Here is a 17,462-nt window from a genome sequence, read left to right as displayed (position 1 = left end):
GCAGGGCAAGGAGCTGGACTCGATGATCCTTGTGGGTCCATTCCAACCCAGGATATTCCATGATTCCATGAGTCAAGGCACAGGAAGCTCCAGCGACATGCCACCCCAGGGCAGGGCAAAGCTCCCAGCCCTTCTCCAGACAATTGTGGTCAGTGACTGCTCTCCGTGTCACTGCATCCCTCCCGTGTGTGTGGGGTGTCCCAAACCGCAGCTGGACATGCTGGACACAGCCTCCCAGGAGCTGGAACATCCTGAGGCATTTCTGTGCCTCAGTTTCCTATCCCTGCGCTGGCTGCTCCTCCCTTCCTTCCTTCTTGGCCAGGAGATCACTGGGAGCCGAGGGTGGAGTACAACAAAAATAGAGCTTTATTTTGGGACAAGTGCAATCAGAGCTGGGTCCTTCGGCCCTGGCGTGGAGATACAAGTGTGGCAACGGCCACCCCGGACCCCAGCAGAGGTGCCAGGCACACACACCGGCTGTCCCTTTGCCGTGGTGAGCATGTGCTGTGTCACAGCCCAGCACTGTCCCGTGTCACGGCCCAGCCCTGCCCTGGAGCGACGGCAGCTGCTCCGGGCTGCTCCCGTCCCCTCGGCTGGGCTCGCACCATCTCTGCCACGGATGCCAGTCTGCAGAGCTGGGAGGGGTGGGGACAGCTGTGGGGGCTGAGGGGCATGTGGGGACAAAGACAACACTGGCAGCACCACCAGCAGCCCCTGGGATTGTCATGACACGGTGGGGACGGGGACAGGAGAGGGGACATGTGCCCGCCCTGTCCTGGGCGTTCAGGTCATCCACGAGAACAGAGTGTACACAGAGAGCCAGGGGCCACTCCAGCCAGCAGAGCTCATAGTGACACACAGACAGACAGACAGACAGCTGTTTTCCCAGGTGGGACAGCAGCTGGATGCACAGAGCTGTGTATCCAGAGCCACGTCCCTGGGTGTGCCACGTGCAGAGCCAGTGCACACACACAGGTACTGCTCACCTGCACAGAGCCCTGGTTACAGTACCTGTCAGCAGCACACACACAGAGCTGCGCACACCTGTGCCACACAGACACTCACCTATGGACAGTCTGTACCGATGCACACGTGCCCACGAGCACTGACCTGCCTGCAGCTAGAACCTGTGCACACCAAGGTGCATACAGAGCTGTGCACACCAATGTGTGCAGCGTCATACACATCAACACACGCATGTATGTCCACACAGAGCCAGGCCCACACTGGCAGAGCCTCTGCATACCCACAGACCCACTCACACCATGTGCAATCCAACACACATGCACACAGCTGTGCACACAGCACGTGTGCACATCAGCACATCCACGTGCACAGGGCTGTGCACACCAGCACACGTACACTGTGCAAAGCAGGACGTGTACACTCACATCTGGGCACACCAGAAACCACACGTGCACACAGAGCTGTGCACACTGACACGTGTGTGCTCCTCAGCACCTGTGTGCACACAGCCATGCACACTGACACGTGTGTGCTCCTGTGTGCACACAGAGCCATGCACACTGACACACACACACACAGAGTCACAGCCACAGGCACAGCATGTGCAGACTCACACCTGACACAGCATGTGCAGACACACCTGGCACAGCATGTGCAGACTCACACACACAGACACTGCATGTGCAGACACACCTGGCACAGCATGTGCAGACTCACACACACCTGGCACTGCATGTGCAGACACACCTGGCACTGCATGTGCAGACTCACACACACAGACACTGCATGTGCAGACACACCTGGCACTGCATGTGCAGACTCACACACACAGACAGTGCATGTGCAGACTCACACACACCTGGCACTGCATGTGCAGACTCACACACACAGACACTGCATGTGCAGACACACCTGGCACAGCATGTGCAGACTCACACACACCTGGCACTGCATGTGCAGACTCACACACACAGACACTGCATGTACAGACACACCTGGCACAGCATGTGCAGACTCACACACACAGACACTGCATGTGCAGACACACCTGGCACTGCATGTGCAGACTCACACACACAGGCACTGCATGTGCAGACTCACACACACCTGGCACTGCATGTGCAGACACACCTGGCACAGCATGTGCAGACTCACACACACAGACACTGCATGTGCAGACACACCTGGCACTGCATGTGCAGACTCACACACACAGACAGTGCATGTGCAGACTCTCACACACAGGCACAGCATGTGCAGACACACACAGGCACAGCATGTGCAGACACACCTGGCACTGCATGTGCAGACTCACACACACAGACACTGCATGTGCAGACTCACACACACAGACACTGCATGTGCAGACACACCTGGCACAGCATGTGCAGACTCACACACACAGGCACAGCATGTGCAGACTCACACACACCTGGCACAGCATGTGCAGACTCTCACACACAGGCACAGCATGTGCAGACACACACACACCTGGCACAGCATGTGCAGACTCACACACACAGGCACTGCATGTGCAGACTCACACACACAGGCACTGCATGTGCAGACACACCTGGCACAGCATGTGCAGACACACCTGGCACTGCATGTGCAGACTCACACACACAGACAGTGCATGTGCAGACACACCTGGCACTGCATGTGCAGACTCACACACACAGACACTGCATGTGCAGACTCACACACACAGGCACTGCATGTGCAGACTCACACACACAGACAGTGCATGTGCAGACACACCTGGCACTGCATGTGCAGACACACCTGGCACTGCATGTGCAGACTCACACACACCTGGCACTGCATGTGCAGACTCACACACACAGACAGTGCATGTACAGACACACCTGGCTCCCCCAGACCCTCCTGGCCCTGACTCCCTCCCCAGTCCCTACTGGTGCCGCCGCAGCCCCCGCAGCCCCCGGCAGGCGGCCAGGAGCCGGGGCTGGTGGTACAGCACCATCCCGGCCAGCGTCAGCGCCACGCCCGCGTAGCCCAGCGCGCCCAGCCGCGTGCCGAACAGCAGCCGCGACAGCAGCAGGTTGCCCACCACGGTGAGGCTGCCCAGCAGGTGCAGCGTGAGCGCCGAGGTGAGGGACAGCAGGCAGGAGGTGGCCAGGTTGTAGAGCACGGAGCCCAGGCAGCTGAGCAGGACGCAGCCCCAGAGCGCGGCGTCGGGGCGCAGCACGCCCTGCCACGCCGGGCCCAGCTCCAGCGCCACGGCCGCCCCGAACAGCAGCACGAAGCTGGGCAGCGACGTCAGGCCCAGCAGGGACAGCGCGTCCAGACCGTCCTCCTGCAGCAGCACACCTGGGGGGACAGGGGACAGTCAGTGGGACATCCCACGGGAACACCCGCCTGCCACACCCAGCACCCACAGGAGACACCCACCAACACCACAGCAAGCGTCACTGGGAAGGGGAAAATGAGGGGGCAGCTCCTTCCATGGGCTGGGGTGCCCTGGTCTGGGGGAGTCCCAGCTGAGAGGCTCCCTGGTTTGGATAGGAATTGAAGGAATTCAGGAGTTCATTACTGGGATTCCTTGGTTTAAGGGTGCCCTGGCTCACGGGGTATTATCCCACTCTGGGGATGCCCTGATTCAGAGGGTGTCCGCTTTCAAGGGTGCCTGTGTTTGGGGTCAGAGTGCCACAGGGAGAGTTGGACAGGGCATTCCTCCCAGCTGTCCCCCCCTCCAGGTCATCTGAGGACAGTGGGGATGGCAGGCACAGCTGCCACACACAGACAAGCCTCTACCCTCCTCAGGGCCAGGGTCCATGTCCCACTGGGGCTGGAAAGGTGACAGGGCAGTGGCACGATAACCAGTGGTGTCCCTTGAGGGGTCACAGCACCCCAGTACAGCCTGGAGACCTTGGGGTGGGCACAGGGCCCCATGCCAGAGCCCATCCCCAGGGTGCCCCACAGGCTCCAGAGGAAATGCTTCCTTCCAGAACCATTCCAGCTGGCTCCTCGCTGCCACTTGCCAAGGACACCACGGCCCAGGTGGTACCAGGGCCACTCAAGTCCCCAGCAATGGGGGACCCACAGGGATCCAGCAGCCACAAGGATGGGACAGGCTGGGTGACCCTGTGCCAAGCCAGGGCACTTCTACCCCCCATGGACCAAGTACACCACAGGGACACTAACGGTGTCATCACTGACAAACTAAAGTCACGTCACCTCAGGGCCACAAGCACGACACAGCCCTGAGAAGGGCAAGGGTGGCAAAAGGAACAGAGTGGGTAAGGGGTGGCACCAGGGCTGGGGTGAAACTGGGAGCCCAAGTGCCACCATGGCTGGGGTGAACCATGGCCAGGGAGTGTCACCGGCACAAAGGTGGCACTGGGGTGACACCAGTGATCGGACAGGGGTGACACCAGGGTGCACAGTGGGTGGCAGGGCGAGCAGGGAGAACCCCCAGCACCGGCGGCGGCACCGAGGTGACACCAGGGGCAGGCGGACATGCAGGACAGGGACAGGGACAGGTGGCACTTACTCTGCTGGATGGACTTGAGGGCGCGGAGCACGGTGGCGGCCAGCAGGAAGCCGCAGCCGGGCTGGGAGAAGCAGAGGCCGCCGGCGATGCTGCAGGCGGCCCCGGCACACACCGGCCCCATGGCCCAGAACTGCAGCGGGCGCGGCCGCCGGCCCCACAGCAGCCCCAGCACCAGCGTCACCAGCGGCGTGGTGGTGGCCACGGCCTGGGCCACGTCCAGCTGCACGTAGCTCAGGCCCAGGTTGCCCAGGGCCACGCTGGTGCAGAAGGTGAGGCTGAGCAGGTAGATCCTGGCGCGGGGCCGCGGGCCCGGCGGCCGCGCCCAGCCCAGCGGGTACCCCACGGCCGCGCCGGACAGCATGTGCAGCGCCGAGAGCAGCAGCGGGTAGCGGAACCCGTGCGCCGCGAAGATCCACTTGTTGAGGCCGGCCATGGTGGTGCCGGTGCCCAGCCAGGCCAGCACGCTGAGGGTCAGCGGCAGCCGCGGGCCCGGCCCGGGCCGCCCCCCGCCCGCCTGCCCCGGGTCCGGCTTCCAGGGCCGCAGGCCGCCCCCGCCCGCCGCGCTCATCGCGGCTTCATCGCCCCGCCGCGACCGCGGGCACATGGGCGCCGGCTCCGCCGCCTGCGGCCGCCCCTCGCCGCTCTGCCCCGTCCTCCCGAGAGCCCCGCGATGGCCGCGGCGACACGGCGGCGGCACGGCGGTGACAGCGGCGCTGGGCGGTGCGGCCGCGCTGTCCCCGCTCCCTGGCTCGGCCGCGGGTGCTCCGGGGCTCAGCGCCGGGGAGGCGGCGGCGGCGGAGCCCCGGGAAAGTTTGGCGATGGCGGGAGGGAGGGCGGAGGCTCCTCCCTGCCAAGGCAGCGCGTCACTGCCGGGCGGGCGGGGACACCGGGACACCGGGACACACCCGCGGTGCCGCGGGCACCCGGCCCTGTCGCCGGGCGGGGTCCGTGCTGACCGCGGAGCCGCCTCCAAGACCCCGCCCGGGCCCCGCTGCCACCGCCCCCGAGCCCAAACCGCGCTGCCCCAGTGATTTTGGGGGCTGGATTAAACTCCCGGGGGAACCGGGATTTGGGCACGCACCGCGGTCCCCCAGCCCCAGGACAATGGGGCTCAGTACCCCAGGGGGTTACAGGGGAGAAGGATTCCAGCTGACCCCTTGCTGAGGATGAACAGCACTGACTCGGACTCCCCAAATCTTTGGCCGTCACAAAAATGCTTTGGACATCCCCAAAAACGGCTGTTCCCAGCGGCCATCTGCCCCATTCCCGAGTGAGACCAGGACTGGAGGAGCTGCTGGATTTGGCTCTCCCGCCCCACTGCACCTGCAGGACAAAGGGCGTGGTGTATGTCCTCTCCTCCTGCCCCTGGCAGATTTGGAGTGCTGGCCCACGGAAAGCAGGAGGCAGAGAGCCGGCAGGTCCTGTGCCCGCAGTCGGGGTTTCATTGCCATCACCCCCCACCCTCTACCACTCGCTGAGGCGCAGAATGAGGGTCTCCCCATCTTCGGGTCTGTAGTCAGCAATACCTGTAGAGAGAGGGACAACGGTTTGGGGTGAGACAGCAGCCATGGGGACCCCTGCCAGCTGCCCAGGGACCCCCACCCCCGCTCACCCATCTGCAGGGGGGTGTCGGGCGCACGCAGGAGCCGCCAGTAGTTCCGCTTCTCCCGCCGGGCCTCCAGCCCCAGCACCTGGGTCAGGAAGGGGCCGTGGGGCGTGTCCTGGGCGTGGAACCTGCGGGTGGGACAGCGGGGTCAGGGGGTGAGCGTCTGGCCTCCACACTGCCGCACCGGTACAGAGCTGCTCCCAAGGGAGCTGTGCGCTGGGAACTGGAGTGAGCCCGGCACAGGGCACAGGCCACCACAGGGTGACCCCCACGTACTTGAAGACGTGTGGCTCCAGCGCAGCAGCCGCCTGCAGCACGCCCAGCACGGAGGCGGAGGCGGGCACGGGCACGGGGCGGTCGTAGAGCCGGAGCTCGTAGCACCAGGGCAGGGGACACTCCACCACCAGCTGCACCGTCTTGTTCCCCGGCACCTCAGCCGGGGGCTCCGTGTCCAGGGGTGTCAGCGTGTCTACGAGAGGCCACCACGGCGCTGGTGGCACGCAGCCGCTGCGGTGACACCAGCGCTGACCCCAGTGCTGTTACCCCGCTCCTACCTGGCTCCTCCCGGCACTGCATGGACGCGATGTCCAGGTAGGAGCGGCCGTGCAGCACCGGCAGCACCTGGGCCATGGTGGCGGCAGTGCCGAAGGCTTCCAGGTTCTCCAGCAGTGCAGCCATGCCCCGGCTGAACTCCGACTCCTGGCATGTACCTGTGGCCAGGAACACCTGGGACAGAGAGGGATGGAGGCGGTGGGAAGAGGGAGGAGGGTTGGGCACCTGGGCACTGCACTGCTGAGCACCACTTGCCCCGAGGCAGCCGCCCCTGCCTGGGCACCCACATCTGCACCCACTTTCTGCCATGCCCACTCCCAGCCCAGTCCAGATGTCCCCTCAGGTGGCACCCACCTGCAGGGCCCACGGGGTGCTGTAGATGTTGCCGACGATGCCGTCGGAGCCCTGGAGCTCGGCCATGCCCCTGCTGACACCGTGTGCAGCCGCCCGGAGCTCGGCCGCCAGGTCGGTCCCCACCAACTTCCTCTGCTCCAGGCAGGTGAAGGCCAGCGCCACCACGGCCCCGGTGTCTGCAGGGACGCCCCGGTGTCACCCTGGAGTCACACACGCGCCAGGGTGCCACCGCCTGTGCCCACGGGCGCTTACCCACAAGACTGCCATGGTGCCCCAGCCTTCCGTAGTTCTGGGCCGTGAGCAGCCGGCGGATCACCCCCTCCCGCAGCCGCTTGTGGTGCACACACAGCGCCAGCACGCCCAGCCCGTACTGGTAGTAACTGGTGAGGGGGTGGCCGTCCTGCCAGGAGCCTGGGGACAACGCGTGGTGTCACCGCTGCCTCACAGCTGGACGTGCAGGTCCAGGGGGGCACTCACCCCGCAGGGACAGCTCACCTATCCAGTCCTCCTCCAGGTAGTGCTTGAGCCACGTCACCAGCGTGCGATGGGAACGGGGCGGGCGACAGGCGGCCCGCAGCCCCAGCAGGTACAGTGCCAGCCTCCCCGTCTGCGGGGGCTCTGCCGCGCTCCTGCAAGGCACCGGTCACCTCCCAGGACACTGCCCGAGCTGCCACCCGCCCTCGGGGCACCCCGCGACACCCACACGTACGTGCTGTGCTCAGCGTCCCACCGGGAGTGGCCGTGGGCCTGCAGGCTCCTGCGGGGACAGGGCGTCAGCACGGGGGACAGGGGCGGCCCCAAAGGCCCGTGGGGGAACCTCGGGGGACCCACCTGCCGTAGGGGTGCCGGAAGGCGTCCTGCAGCCGCTCCAGGTAGCGCTGCTCCAGCCGCGGGTCGTGCTCGCGGGCCAGGCGCAGGGCCAGGTACACGGCGGGGTCGGGATCCCGCGTGGGGTCCCCCGCCAGCCCCAGCAGCCGCGCACCCAGCGCCCGCACGGCGCCCGCCGAGCCCTCCGGGACCCCTGCCCCGGCCGGGACAGGCAGCGCAGGTCAGGGGCACCAGAGGGCCGGGACACCCCCAGGCACGGCCCCACAGCCCCCCAGAGCCCACCCCTCCGTCCCGCCCGAATCCCATAACCTCCATCGAAACAATGAGGAACAAACAAAGAGACGTGACACGGAGCAGGAGCACAGAGAACCCCAGGGGGTGGCAGGGGGCTGGGGTGTCACCCCTGTCCCTAGGGAGGCATGGAGGGGAGGGGGGCACGGAATGGCTCCGGGCAGGGGTTGGGGTGGGGGGATCTGAGCCCCGGAGAATTTGTCACCGAGTCACCGTCCGAGGGTCTGGAGATGGGGCTCATCACTCCCAGCCCCGCTCCTCGGGGACCCCCCGGGCAGGTTTGGGGGCCGGGGCCGCACTCACCGCAGCACCGGGCGGGCAGGACCGCGGGCAGCAACAGCAGCAGGACGAGCGGCAGCCGCATGCTGGAGCGGGACGGGGGGGACACGGCGGGGACACGGGGGGGACACGGCGGGGACACGGCTCGGCACAGCCCCGCCCGACAGCCGGGAGCGGCAGGATGAGCCGGGGAGCGGGGACAGCACGGGAAGGAAGGTGTGGCGAGAGGCCGCTTCCGCAGGCCGGGCCGAGTCAGCACAAACGGGGCAGAACTTCGGCCGAGGGCTTTGCACCCGCGGCCAGCCCGGGACACCCGCCCGGGACAGCCCGGCCCGAGCTGCCCTGCTGGGTCACTGCCCGAAAGTGACACAGGTGAAACCCGGCCAAACCCGCCCCTTTGCAAACGAGAATTCCCTCGCTCGCCTCGACTATAGTTTAATTGAGAAAATGAAGATCGATCAGCCCCACCCGGGAGCCGAGGAACACGCGGAGAGGGGGCACGGACCCCTCCAAAAATATCCCTAAAGCCGGGGGGCGTGGGGGTCCTGCGCCCCAAGGGGTAAATCCCCCCGTGCCGGGAGGGACGAGGAACCACAGACGCGGATCCCCCGAGCGCAGGAGGGGATCCCGGGGCAGCGCTGGGGCTCAGCTCCTCTCAGCTGGGGACGCCCGAGCACGGGGGCGGGCCTGGGGCATCCCCGCCCGCCGAGACCCCCCCGTGCCCGGGCGTTCCCCAAACACCCGCCGGCTGTGGGCACCCCCAGGCCGGTGCCTGCGGTCGGTGCTGCGGCGCCAGGGATCACAGGAGGGCAGCAGGAGCCGCGACAGCGACTCCGCTATGTGACTGTGACCGTGACTGTGACTGCGACCGTGACTGTGACCGGCCCCGGCCCGCCCCTCCTGCCTCGCTATATCCCGGCATGCCCCGCGCAACCCCGCCAGGGTGACCGCTGCGCGCTCCGCGCCATCTCTGCCTCGCTATATCCCGGCGTGCTCCGCGCCACCACTGCTTCATTATGGCCCGGCATGCCCTGCGAGCCCCGCCCCGGTATATTCCATGCTAATGGCCTCGGTATATCCCAGCGTGCTTCGCGCCAATCCCGCCTCGCTATATCCCGGTATGCCCTACGGGGCACCGCAAAATCCCAGTGTGCTCTGCGTCTCAGGACCCCTCCTGCCAGGGCTCTGGGCTGCCTGCGGCGCGCCTGACTGAGTCTCCTCCTGCCGCCTGCCCTAGCCGGTCCGCGTCCCTCGCTCTGCCCGCACCGCTCGTTCTGCCCGCGTTGTTCTCGGTGTCCGCGCTGCCCTCCTGCCCAGTGCGGGGCCGCTGCGGTGTGCGCAGGCCCGGCCGCGGGCGCAGGCGGAGCGCGGGCAGCGCGGGGTCCTGCGTTGAGCGGGGCACGTGGCGGCGGCGGCGGAGCAGCCATGGGTGGGCTGGAGAAGAAGAAGGTACCGGGCCCTTCCCGGCCGCTCCTTTCGGCCGGGGTCACCTTCCTGAGCACTGTGCCTGCCGCCCGGTGTCCTCCCCCCGTTCCCCCCCCCTCCCTGCCCTCTCCCGGTGTCGGTCCGTGCCTGTTCCCCCGTTCCGGTGACTGCCCTCTGGCCGTGTCGTGCCCCTGCAGCCCTCTCCGGTAGTGGTGCTCGCCCTCTCTCCCGGTGCCTGAACCCGCTCCTGCCCCCCGCGCTGGCCGTGCCTGGTGTCCCCTTCCATCCCCCGGCTCCCGTTTCTCCTTCTCCTTCACTTCCAGGAGTCCCGGTGGCTCCGGGGCGGGTGTGGGGTCCCCTCAGCACCCCCGAGCTCCCCCCAACGCTCCCCTCTCTCCCCAGTACGAGCGCGGAGCCGCCACCAACTACATCACCCGGAACCGGGCGCGGAAAAAGCTGCAGCTGAGCCTGCCCGACTTCAGGTGCGCCCGGGACCCCCCCGAAACCCCCTCCCCCTTCAGGTGTCCCTACACCGTGAACTCCGCTCCCCTTGAACTCCCCGGGACCCACCCAGGGGAGCAGTGGAGATGGATCCCGTGGTTGGTCTGTGGGGTGGCCCTGCGCCTCCCTAAACCGATCCCCCGGGACAGCCTAAACACCCCATCCCTGCTCCCCATCCCCATGGACCCCCCATGGGACCCGTGAACTACCCTCGGACCCCACAGCCCTCCTGCCTCTCCCGAGGCGCCCCAAAACCCCTGAACTCTGTCCATTCACTGATCACCCCCTCAGCCCCCTGGGACCCCAGAACCCCCTTGGGGGAGCCGAGGGACTGAGCTCAGTGCTGGGGGATGCGTGGGGCACCCTGAGCTCCTCTCCAAGGCTGGAGTTACCCTCGGGGTCATGGAGCACTGCCATGTGTGTCCTGGATTTCACTGCCAAGTTTGGGGTTCTCCCTGCAAGGGAAGGGCCTGGGGTGTGCCAGGGGACACAGAGGTGCTGTGGCCCCCCCGTCCCAGCCCTGTCCCCATCCCCAGGCGCCTCTGCATCCTCAAGGGGATTTACCCCCACGAGCCCAAGCACAAGAAGAAGGTGAACAAGGGCTCCACCGCCCCCAGGACCTTCTACCTGCTCAAGGACATCAAATTCCTGCTCCATGAGCCCATTGTCAACAAATTCCGGGAGTACAAGGTGACTGTGCCCTCCGGGGGCCCCTGGGGTCGTGCTGTGCCGCAGAGCCCCCACTCCCTGCTCCCGTCCCGCCCAGGTGTTCGTGCGGAAGCTGCGGAAGGCGTACGGGAAGAGCGAGTGGGGCACCGTGGAGAGGCTGAAGGACAACAAACCCACCTACAAACTCGACCACATCGTCAAGGAGAGGTGAGGCAGCCCTGGCTCAGCTTCCTGGAGCATCCATCTCTGGGGTTCCAGCACAGGAATGACCTGGAGCTGCTGGAGAGAGTCCAGAGGAGGCCACAGAGACACTCCCAGGGCTGGAGCCAGGCTGGGAGAGCTGGGGGTGCTCACCTGGAGAGGAGAAGGATCCAGGGAGAGCTCAGAGCCCCTGCCAGGGCCTGAAGGGGCTCCAGGAGAGCTGGGGAGGGACTGGGGATAAGGGATGGAGGGACAGGACACAGGGAATGGCTCCCACTGCCAGAGGGCAGGGCTGGGTGGGATATTGGGCAGGAATTGTTCCCTGGCACACGGTGCCCAGAGAAGCTGTGGCTGCCCCTGGATCCCTGCCAGTGTCCCAGACCAGGCTGGACATTGGGGCTTGGAGCAGCCGGGGATAGTGGGAGGTGTCCCTGCCCATGACAGGGGATTGCACTGGATGAGCTTTAAGGTCCCTGCCAACCCAAACCATCCTGGGATTCTCTGATCTTTCACCACATCTGTTCCTCTCTGGGAGTCCACTTCGTGTATCATTTCTGGAGATATTGGTGGAATTTTCTGTTTCTGGGCTGGAGAAGAAGGAATGGGAGCAGGGAATGCCTGGCCATCCTGGGTAGCACCAGGAGAGCACAGGGAACTCTCCTGCTCTCCTGTGGGGTGTTTTCCTCAGAGAGCTGGTGAGGGATTAATGCTGCCAAGGCTTTGGTGGGTTTGGTGACAGTGAGCAAGGAGGAGGACACAAGAGAGAGCAAACCCCATAATCTTTGTGGGTCCCTTCCTAAACCAGGATATTCCATCATTCCCTGACCAGCTCCGCTGGAATGTGGAGATGGATTCTCACCTGGGGTCTCCCCCAGCTCCAGCAGCTTTTGCAGGACTGTGTGGCTGGCTGTGACCCCCCTTGTCCCCCACCTGTGCCAGGTACCCCACGTTCATCGACGCCCTGCGGGACCTGGACGATGCCCTGTCCATGTGCTTCCTGTTCTCCACCTTCCCCCGCACGGGCAAGTGCCACGTGCAGACCATCCAGCTGTGCCGGCGCCTGGCCGTGGAGTTCCAGAACTACGTCATTGCCTCCCGCTCCCTGCGCAAGGTGGGGCTGCCTGGGGCTCTGGGATGGGGGGCTTGGGCACTGGGAGCCACTGGGATGGTGGGGCAGGGCAGGGCCAGCACCCTGCCTGGGGCTGTTGGAGACACTGGGATGACACATCATGGATCCCACTGGGGTCTGGCACTCCCTGAGGAGCCTCCTGCCAGGAGGAGGGTGACAGTGACAGGGACACAGCAGCCTTCCTCCCACTGAGCCTTTGCTCTGTCCTGCCAGGTGTTCCTCTCCATCAAAGGCATCTACTACCAGGCAGAGGTGCAGGGCCAGCCCATCACCTGGATCACCCCCTACGCCTTCGCCCACGATGTGAGTACCTGGGAAGAGCCTGGGCAATCACCAGGGAAGGGCTGAGGAGCCATCCTAGGGCAGATGAGGCTGTGCCCAGCCTGTGGAGAGACAGCAGGGCCTGGCTGCAGAGGCACGTGGGGACACTGCTGTCTGTCACCTCAGAATCCCCTGGGGCTGCCTGTACCAGTCTCCCCAGTCCCTCATATCCTCAATCATTAATGTGCTCCTTTATCAGCCATTAAAGATTAACCTGTGGGAGTGAGGCTGGTGAAGGGAAGGGATGAGTCAGAGTCTGCTGCCTCCCCAAGAGGATTCTGCTGTGTACCTCAGACAGCAGGGCAAGGGTAGATCCCCACTGTGCTGGGACAGCTTCCCCTGAGCCTTTGCAGGAGGTCACAGGCACAACAGGGCCCTCTCCATTCACTCCTGGGATTTCCAGGGCTGGGCACAGTCGGATTGAGGCTTTATGGTTTTATGGTTCTGCATCAGAATGTTTCAAGTTGGAAAAGACCTTAAAGCCCATCCCATTCCACCCCTGCCATGGGCAAGGACACCTTCACTGTACCAGGTGGCTCCAAGCCCCATCCAGCCTGGCCTTGGACACTTCAGGGATGGGGCAGCCACAGCTTCCTTGTGCCAGGGCCTCCCCACCCTCACAGGGAGGAATTCCTTCCCAGTATCTCACCCAACCCTGCCATCTGTCAGGGGGAAGCCATTGCTCCTTGTCCTTGTCCTGCTTTTGCCCATCTCTGCCATATCCTGCACTCTTCACCTTGAAGAGTTGGAATCCCTGGACCAAACTCTAAGGTCCCCATCTATGATGGGGTGAAGTGTTCCATGTACCCAGGCATGGAGGGGTGGCAGCAGGGCCCTGGGGGAAACCTGCAGAGTCCTCCCTGCTCAGGCACTGGTGGTGGCTGTGACATCTCTGTGATTGGGGCATGTTTAGGTTGGATTTTAGGAAAAGGTTCTTCATGGCCCCGAGGCTGCCAGAGCTCCAGGAGCATTTGGACAGGGATGGACAGGGTGGGAGTGTTGTCTGTGCAGGGCCAGGGCTTGTATTGGGTGATCCTGTGGGTCCTTTCCTAAATGGGGATATGATGTGATCCTCCTCCCTGGGGGTGGGATGGGCCCCTGTGGAGGGGTTTATTTATCTCTGTCCCCCCATCCTGTGTGCTGGCAGCACCCCACAGATGTGGATTACCGGGTCATGGCCACCTTCACCGAGTTCTACACCACTCTGCTGGGCTTCGTCAACTTCCGCCTCTACCAGTCCCTCAACCTGGTGTACCCCCCCAAGGTGAGGCCACCCGGGGTGCTGACAGCCCAGACTGCTGGGAGGGAGGGTGGGAATGAGGGATTTTTGGGATGGCTGTTTATGGGAGCTGCCTCCACCCCCCTTTTCCTTCCCAGATCGACAGCCAGGCTGAGGATGAGCTGAAGCCTGCAGAGGGCAAGGAGTACGCCATGGATTCAGAGAGCTACCTGGAGGTGAGGGGCACTGCTGGCATTGTGACCCATGGGGACACTGTGGCCTTCGTGTCCTGCCCACAGCCCTCGTGGTGTGGCACCAAAGGACAGAACCAGATCCCTGCAGGGTGGAGGGGGCTGATCCCAAACTCCTGTTCCTGTAAGGCTTGGCCTTGTGCACCACTAACCTCCCCCTGCGTGGCCAGAGTCCCATGCTGAGGGAGGAGTGCCTGGAGGAGGCTGAATTCTGTCCAGGCCCTTGTTTCTTCTGGCCTCTTGCTCTGAGAAATCCCCTTCCCCATGGGGGCTGCCCCTTTTCCCACCCCTGGATGTGACTCTGTGCTCTCTGCCTGCAGAAGCTCTCAGGTCTGAGCGCCAGCCTGGCCCGGGCTGTGGCTCCAAACCATGAGGATGAGGTGGAGATGGATGAATTCCCTGTGGAGGGGGTAAGACCCTGGTTGTGGGGCTCATCCTCAGGATCCTTAGGGGATCCTGTCCTGTGCCCAGGTTTGGGGACAGCTCCTGAGACCCTCCTTTGCCACGGGGGGCTTGGCAAGAGCTGTGTGTGGGGAGGAGGCTGAGGGCTTTGCTCTGAGCAGGAGACAGCAGAGCTGATGGATGCCAAGAAGAAGGAGCAGGAGGATCTGGAGAAGCACAAGAAGCTCTTCGAGGGGTTGCGCTTCTTCCTCAACAGGGAGGTGCCCCGGGAGCCGCTGGCCTTCGTCATCCGGTGGGCAGGAGCGCCTCGGCCGCCCTGGCCTCCCCCTCTGGCAGCACTTTTGGGGTCACCCCACCCAATATCCTGTGGGTGAGGTGACCCTGAGGGTCCCCCCTGCCCGCCTGACCCCTCGGTGGCATTGCCCACAGGTGCTTTGGTGGCCAGGTGTCCTGGGACAAGTCCCTGTGCATCGGTGCCACCTACGACGCGGCCGACCCGTCCATCACCCACCACATCATCGACCGGCCCCGCCTGGACAAGCAGGTGGTTGGCAGGTGGGTGAGGCAGGGGGGCCCTCCCCAGAGCAGCCATCCCAGAGCTGTCCCAGAGCCTGAGCTGGGACCCCTGTGCCTCGCCCAGGTACTACCTGCAGCCCCAGTGGGTTTTTGACTCGGTCAACGCCAAGCTGTGCCTGCCCGTGGCCGATTATTTCCCTGGGGTCCTGCTGCCCCCGCACCTTTCGCCCTTCGTGACGGAGAAGGAGGGTGACTACGTTCCTCCCGAGAAGCTGAAGCTGCTGGCCCTGCAGAGGGGAGAGAATCCAGGTGCTGGGAGCCCTTGGAGGGGCTTGGGAGCTGGGCTGTGCCTGCTCCAGAGCATCCCAAGGGTAACCGTGGTGTCTCCTTGTAGATGAAGAGAGTGAAGAGGAGGAGGAGGAAGAGGAGGAGGAAGATGAGGAAGGTGACAATGACAAAGAAGAGGAGGAAGAGGAAGACGAGTCTGAAAAAGAAGAGGAGATGAAATTACAGAAGATGGAAGAGCAGAAGACTCAGAGCACTCAAAGCAACAAGGTGGGAGCCCATGAAGGCAGCTCCAGTGTCACTGTCCCTGTGAGGGGTGCTCATGTCCTTGGACCAGTGGAAAATTAAAACAGTCATGGAGTGGTTTGGGTTGGGAGGGGCCTTAAGGCAGGGACACCTCCCATGTCCCAGGCTGCTCCAAGCCCTGTCCAGCCTGGCCTTGGGCACTTCCAGGGGTGCTCCTGGCCCCACATGAGGAGCTGCAGCTCCCATCCCTGTCAGGGCCTGGAGCTGTGGCTCCCCCTGGCCTGCAGTGAAAGGGCTGGAAGTGCCTCTGTCCCTGTGGAAGGAGGGTGGTTTCCCAGGATCCTGAGCTCCCTGGCTCCCCACAGGCCCTTCCTGTGAAGGTGACAGCGGGCAAGGTGCGGGTGGAGGACAAGCAGCGCCTGGAGCAGGAGCAGCAGAGTGAGGAGAAGCGCTTGGCCATCATGATGATGAAGAAGAGGGAGAAGTACCTCTACAAGAAGATCATGTTTGGGAAGAAGCGTAAAATCCGTGAGGTAAGGAGACTGAGGCCCTCACCTGCATCCTGGGACGGGCTCTTCCCAAACCCACTCTCTCCTTCCACTCCTCCCTGTCCCTGGGGAGGGTGTTGAGGTCCCTCGCAGTGTCCCCAGTCTGCCCCATGGCGGGGCAGAGCTCCCAGTGCCCCCTCAGGGCTGTGGCTCTCTCTATCCTACCCCTGATCCTGGTGCCCTGGGTCCCACCTCCACGTGCACCTGGAGCTTGGCTGGCACTGAGGGGTTGCAGCCCCTGTCCTGCTCTGACTGAGGGTCTCTCCTCAGGCCAACAAACTGGCTGAGAAGAGGAAAGCCCATGATGCAGCCCTCAAGGAGCAGAAGAAGAAGAGCAAGAAGGCAAAACAGGCGTGACGGGCCCGGTGGCTCCTGGATGGATTTCCACTGTTGCTTTTGGGTGGAAAACCTTTGGGACAGAAATGCTGTATTTGAAACATCTCCCATCTGTAAATACACCTGCTGCTCTGCTTTCCCCTGGTCCCCTCTGCGGAATTGGTGTTACAAGGACGGTCCTCAGTGCTGCTGCCACCTCTGTGTGAGGAAGGAGAGGCTGAGGAGAGCTCTGGGATCAGTCCGTGTGGATTTGCACAGCCCTGGCTGCTGGAGCCTGGCTCCCAGGAGCTCCCTGGGGCAGAGGAGTGCAGAGCCTGGAGCTGCTTCCCAGTATCCACAAGAAAACCATATTTCCTTGTATTTTTTTTTTTTTTTTAATTAAAGGTGATGTTTTCCTGCTGGTGGTTGTTTCTGCTCCATCTGCCTGGACTGGGGGAGGCTCCTCAGGAGGTGATGTGGAGATCCAGGGCTGCTGATCCTGCTGGATGTGTTCCTGGCATCAGCAGTTATCTGTCAGTGCTGGGTTTTCCCCCAAAAACACCTCGGAGACACCACAGCTGAGACAAGGTGTCTCATGGGGTTTATGGACACACCTTTGCCCCCAAATGTGGTGAAGGCTCTGTCTCACGTTGAGGAATTTTTGGAGGATAGCCCTGGCACTGCTGTGGGGACACAGAGAGAATCTGGGGTGTGACAGCCCCTGGAAGGGAGTGAGCTCAGACAGGGAACAGCTGGGAGCACACAGCTCAAAGGCCTTGCAGATTTACTTTCTTTTCCTAGATCTTTTTTTTTTTTTCCTTTTTTTGCTTTTTTTCTTGTTACTGTTTCCATTTTCCCCCTTTTCCATTTTTTTCCTAGATTTTTCCCCTTTTCTGCTTTTTTTTCCCCTTTTCTGCTTTTTTTCCCCTTTTCTGCTTTTTTTCCCCTTTTCTGCTTTTTTTCCCCTTTTCTGCTTTTTTTCCCCTTTTCTGCTTTTTTTTTCCCCTTTTCCTTTTTTTTTTCCCCTTTTCCTTTTTTTTTTCC

The 17,462-nt window shown here is 63.4% G+C and overlaps 3 protein-coding genes across 8 annotated transcripts; 1 reads left to right on the top strand and 2 right to left on the bottom strand.

Annotated features, from left to right (window-relative positions):
* Positions 1 to 343: 343 nt before the first annotated feature.
* Positions 344 to 5,538, bottom strand: SLC35E4 (solute carrier family 35 member E4). Of its 6 annotated transcripts, none has more exons than XM_056503977.1 (5): positions 4,481 to 5,538; positions 2,074 to 3,297; positions 1,820 to 2,014; positions 1,658 to 1,713; positions 344 to 1,606 (listed from the first exon to the last, which is right to left on the bottom strand). In XM_056503977.1, exons 1-2 carry the CDS (start codon positions 5,082 to 5,084, stop codon positions 2,879 to 2,881), a joined length of 1,023 nt encoding a protein of 340 aa, XP_056359952.1. In that variant the 5' UTR covers positions 5,085 to 5,538; the 3' UTR covers positions 344 to 1,606; positions 1,658 to 1,713; positions 1,820 to 2,014; positions 2,074 to 2,878. The 6 variants fall into 6 exon arrangements, with proteins under 6 accessions (XP_056359952.1, XP_056359951.1, XP_056359950.1 ...); XM_056503976.1 differs by having other exon boundaries at positions 344 to 1,713; positions 2,074 to 2,563; positions 2,613 to 3,297; XM_056503975.1 differs by having other exon boundaries at positions 344 to 1,713.
* Positions 5,539 to 5,899: 361 nt separating this feature from the next.
* Positions 5,900 to 8,679, bottom strand: TCN2 (transcobalamin 2). The gene is made up of 10 exons (XM_056503971.1): positions 8,415 to 8,679; positions 7,824 to 8,013; positions 7,702 to 7,749; positions 7,488 to 7,621; positions 7,245 to 7,403; positions 6,993 to 7,168; positions 6,641 to 6,812; positions 6,363 to 6,555; positions 6,093 to 6,214; positions 5,900 to 6,006 (listed from the first exon to the last, which is right to left on the bottom strand). Exons 1-10 carry the CDS (start codon positions 8,473 to 8,475, stop codon positions 5,945 to 5,947), a joined length of 1,317 nt encoding a protein of 438 aa, XP_056359946.1. The 5' UTR covers positions 8,476 to 8,679; the 3' UTR covers positions 5,900 to 5,944.
* Positions 8,680 to 9,532: 853 nt separating this feature from the next.
* PES1 (pescadillo ribosomal biogenesis factor 1) lies at positions 9,533 to 16,839 on the top strand. The gene is made up of 15 exons (XM_056503970.1): positions 9,533 to 9,839; positions 10,218 to 10,297; positions 10,853 to 11,006; positions 11,083 to 11,192; positions 12,126 to 12,297; positions 12,529 to 12,618; positions 13,784 to 13,900; positions 14,014 to 14,091; positions 14,427 to 14,516; positions 14,670 to 14,800; positions 14,938 to 15,063; positions 15,149 to 15,333; positions 15,419 to 15,579; positions 15,921 to 16,088; positions 16,374 to 16,839. Exons 1-15 carry the CDS (start codon positions 9,816 to 9,818, stop codon positions 16,458 to 16,460), a joined length of 1,773 nt encoding a protein of 590 aa, XP_056359945.1. The 5' UTR covers positions 9,533 to 9,815; the 3' UTR covers positions 16,461 to 16,839.
* The last annotated feature ends 623 nt before the right edge of the window (positions 16,840 to 17,462 follow it).

This window comes from Oenanthe melanoleuca, chromosome 15 (genome assembly GCF_029582105.1).
Source record: "Oenanthe melanoleuca isolate GR-GAL-2019-014 chromosome 15, OMel1.0, whole genome shotgun sequence".
Lineage (NCBI taxonomy): Eukaryota > Metazoa > Chordata > Aves > Passeriformes > Muscicapidae > Oenanthe > Oenanthe melanoleuca.
This window is presented reverse-complemented; position numbering and strand designations above follow the sequence as displayed.

What these genes read in the sequence shown, in the direction of transcription:
- SLC35E4 (XM_056503978.1), bottom strand. Translation starts at nt 5,084, where the DNA reads ATGTGCCCGCGGTCGCGGCGGGGCGATGAAGCCGCGATGAGCGCGGCG. An exon ending in CCTCAAGTCCATCCAGCAGA is followed by an intron (nt 3,298 to 4,480) that starts GTAAGTGCCACC and finishes CTGTCCCCCCAG; the next exon opens with GTGTGCTGCTGCAGGAGGAC.
- TCN2 (XM_056503971.1), bottom strand. Translation starts at nt 8,475, where the DNA reads ATGCGGCTGCCGCTCGTCCTGCTGCTGTTGCTGCCCGCGGTCCTGCCC. An exon ending in CCTGCCCGCCCGGTGCTGCG is followed by an intron (nt 8,014 to 8,414) that starts GTGAGTGCGGCC and finishes CGGCCGGGGCAG; the next exon opens with GGGTCCCGGAGGGCTCGGCG. An exon ending in TGGGACGCTGAGCACAGCAC is followed by an intron (nt 7,622 to 7,701) that starts GTACGTGTGGGT and finishes GGTGCCTTGCAG; the next exon opens with GAGCGCGGCAGAGCCCCCGC.
- PES1 (XM_056503970.1), top strand. Translation starts at nt 9,816, where the DNA reads ATGGGTGGGCTGGAGAAGAAGAAG. An exon ending in CTGAGCCTGCCCGACTTCAG is followed by an intron (nt 10,298 to 10,852) that starts GTGCGCCCGGGA and finishes CCCCATCCCCAG; the next exon opens with GCGCCTCTGCATCCTCAAGG. An exon ending in CCTCCCGCTCCCTGCGCAAG is followed by an intron (nt 12,298 to 12,528) that starts GTGGGGCTGCCT and finishes CTGTCCTGCCAG; the next exon opens with GTGTTCCTCTCCATCAAAGG.